At 62.5% G+C, this 1,593-nt stretch overlaps 1 protein-coding gene across 1 annotated transcript in view; it reads right to left on the reverse strand.

Annotated features, from left to right (window-relative positions):
• Window positions 1–6: 6 nt before the first annotated feature.
• LOC104511769 (cAMP-specific 3',5'-cyclic phosphodiesterase 4D-like) overlaps window positions 7–1,593 on the reverse strand; it is a gene marked incomplete at both ends in the record, with an annotated part of 2,684 nt that continues 1,097 nt past the window's right edge. The window contains 7 exons of the mRNA XM_010154508.1: window positions 7–138; window positions 212–394; window positions 589–711; window positions 813–967; window positions 1,041–1,140; window positions 1,233–1,397; window positions 1,470–1,568. Of these exons, the coding sequence (XP_010152810.1) occupies window positions 7–138; window positions 212–394; window positions 589–711; window positions 813–967; window positions 1,041–1,140; window positions 1,233–1,397; window positions 1,470–1,568 (957 nt within the window). The remainder of the gene's footprint in view (window positions 139–211; window positions 395–588; window positions 712–812; window positions 968–1,040; window positions 1,141–1,232; window positions 1,398–1,469; window positions 1,569–1,593) is intronic.

Here is a 1,593-nt window from a genome sequence, read left to right on the forward strand (position 1 = left end):
GGATGGGCTCCGAGGGATCATGCTCTGGTACCATTCCCGGTTGTCCTCCAGCGTGTCCAGGATCTCCTGGGCATCAGGGTGCACCAGGTCGGCCCATGTCTCCCACAGCGGGTGGGCGATGAAGTCAATGAAGCCCACCTGGGGGGAAGGCAGAGCTGAGTCTCCAGCCTGGCCCCATGACCCTCACCCCGGCCCCACGCCACTGGCCCACCTGGGACTTCTCCACGGAGGCAGTGTGCTTGTCACACATGGGGCTGATCTCCATCCCCTTCTCCCGCTCCCGGTCGCCTTGGTGGAAGAACTCCACCATGATGCGGTCGGTCCATTGACGGTAGAGCTCCAGCGGCTTCGTGGGGTTGCTGAGGTCGGCGCAGTGCACCATGTTCTGCAGGACCTGCAGACACAGCCGCGGCATCACTCACCCAAAGTCCTTTGTCCCCCAGGGCCACCACCCCTGTGCCAGGAACCCCCTTGGCCGTGGCCAACCGGGGTTGAGAGGGATGGTGGCACCAAGCAGGACATCCCGGCAGCCCTGGCCAGAGCCAAGACCAATGGCCTGCAATGCCAGGGAGGTTCCCCCGTGCCCACCTGGATCCGGTCGGAGTAGTTGTCCAGCAGCAACACTCCCAGGCTCGTCACCTTCTTGGTCTCCACCATCGTTTTCAAATCCGCCAGCAGATTCATGTGCTTGGACATGTCCGTGGCCAGCACCTGGGCAGGGCAAACCGGGAACGGGGCTCAAACTTGACCCCACCACAAAGCCCCCCCCCAGCCCAGACACCCACCCTGGGGCACTCCAGGTTCCCCCATACCATGTCAATGACCATTTTGCGGAGTGACTGCCTCTGCTTCTTGCTCAGGTTTTGGAAGATGTCACAGTTCTCCTCCTGGAGAAGCTTGAAGCCCACGGCCAGGTGATGGTTCTCCAACACCGAGGCGTCGTTGTACATCAGCGCCAGCTCCGAGTCTGTGAGACGGCACCGGTCACCCCAGGGTGCCTCCCACGCACCCCCGGTTCCATCCCTACACCCCCAGCTCACTGGTGTTGATGAGAAACTGGTTGGAGACGCCGGGGTGGTCAACATCGTGGATGGCGCTGGCAAAGATGGCAGCCATGATCTCCAGGGCTGTGAAGACGGCCTAGGAATGGCGGAAAAAGCCACGCCAGGTGCGTTACATCCCCACCAGAGACCCTTGGTGGCCTTGGGTAGCCTTGGGTGGCTGGGGCTCACCTCCAGCGCGGGCGTGGAGAGGAGGACGTGGGTGGACTGAGCCACGTCGGCGGCGTGGAGGTTGTTGTGGTAGGCCACGTCAGTGTGGTAGTGGTCCTCCAGCGTCAGCATGTAGGTGACGAAGGTGTTGACGGGGATGCGGAAGGTCTTCATCAGGTCACGTTCCTGCGGGGAGGTGGGAGGTGGCTCGTCCCACCCCAGGCGTGGGGACGGGGACGTCCCCGTTGGGATGCTCACCTGGAAGATGCTGTACATGATGACCGTCAGCGGGTGGTTCCCCGAGTACTCAGCGACTTTAAACACGTTGAGCCCCCACTTGTTGGTGTCCTCCAGCTCCTGAGGGCCGGAGGGACAAAGGTCC

The sequence above is a fragment of the Eurypyga helias genome, unplaced genomic scaffold (assembly GCF_000690775.1).
Source record: "Eurypyga helias isolate BGI_N326 unplaced genomic scaffold, ASM69077v1 scaffold23396, whole genome shotgun sequence".
NCBI classification, from domain to species: domain Eukaryota; kingdom Metazoa; phylum Chordata; class Aves; order Eurypygiformes; family Eurypygidae; genus Eurypyga; species Eurypyga helias.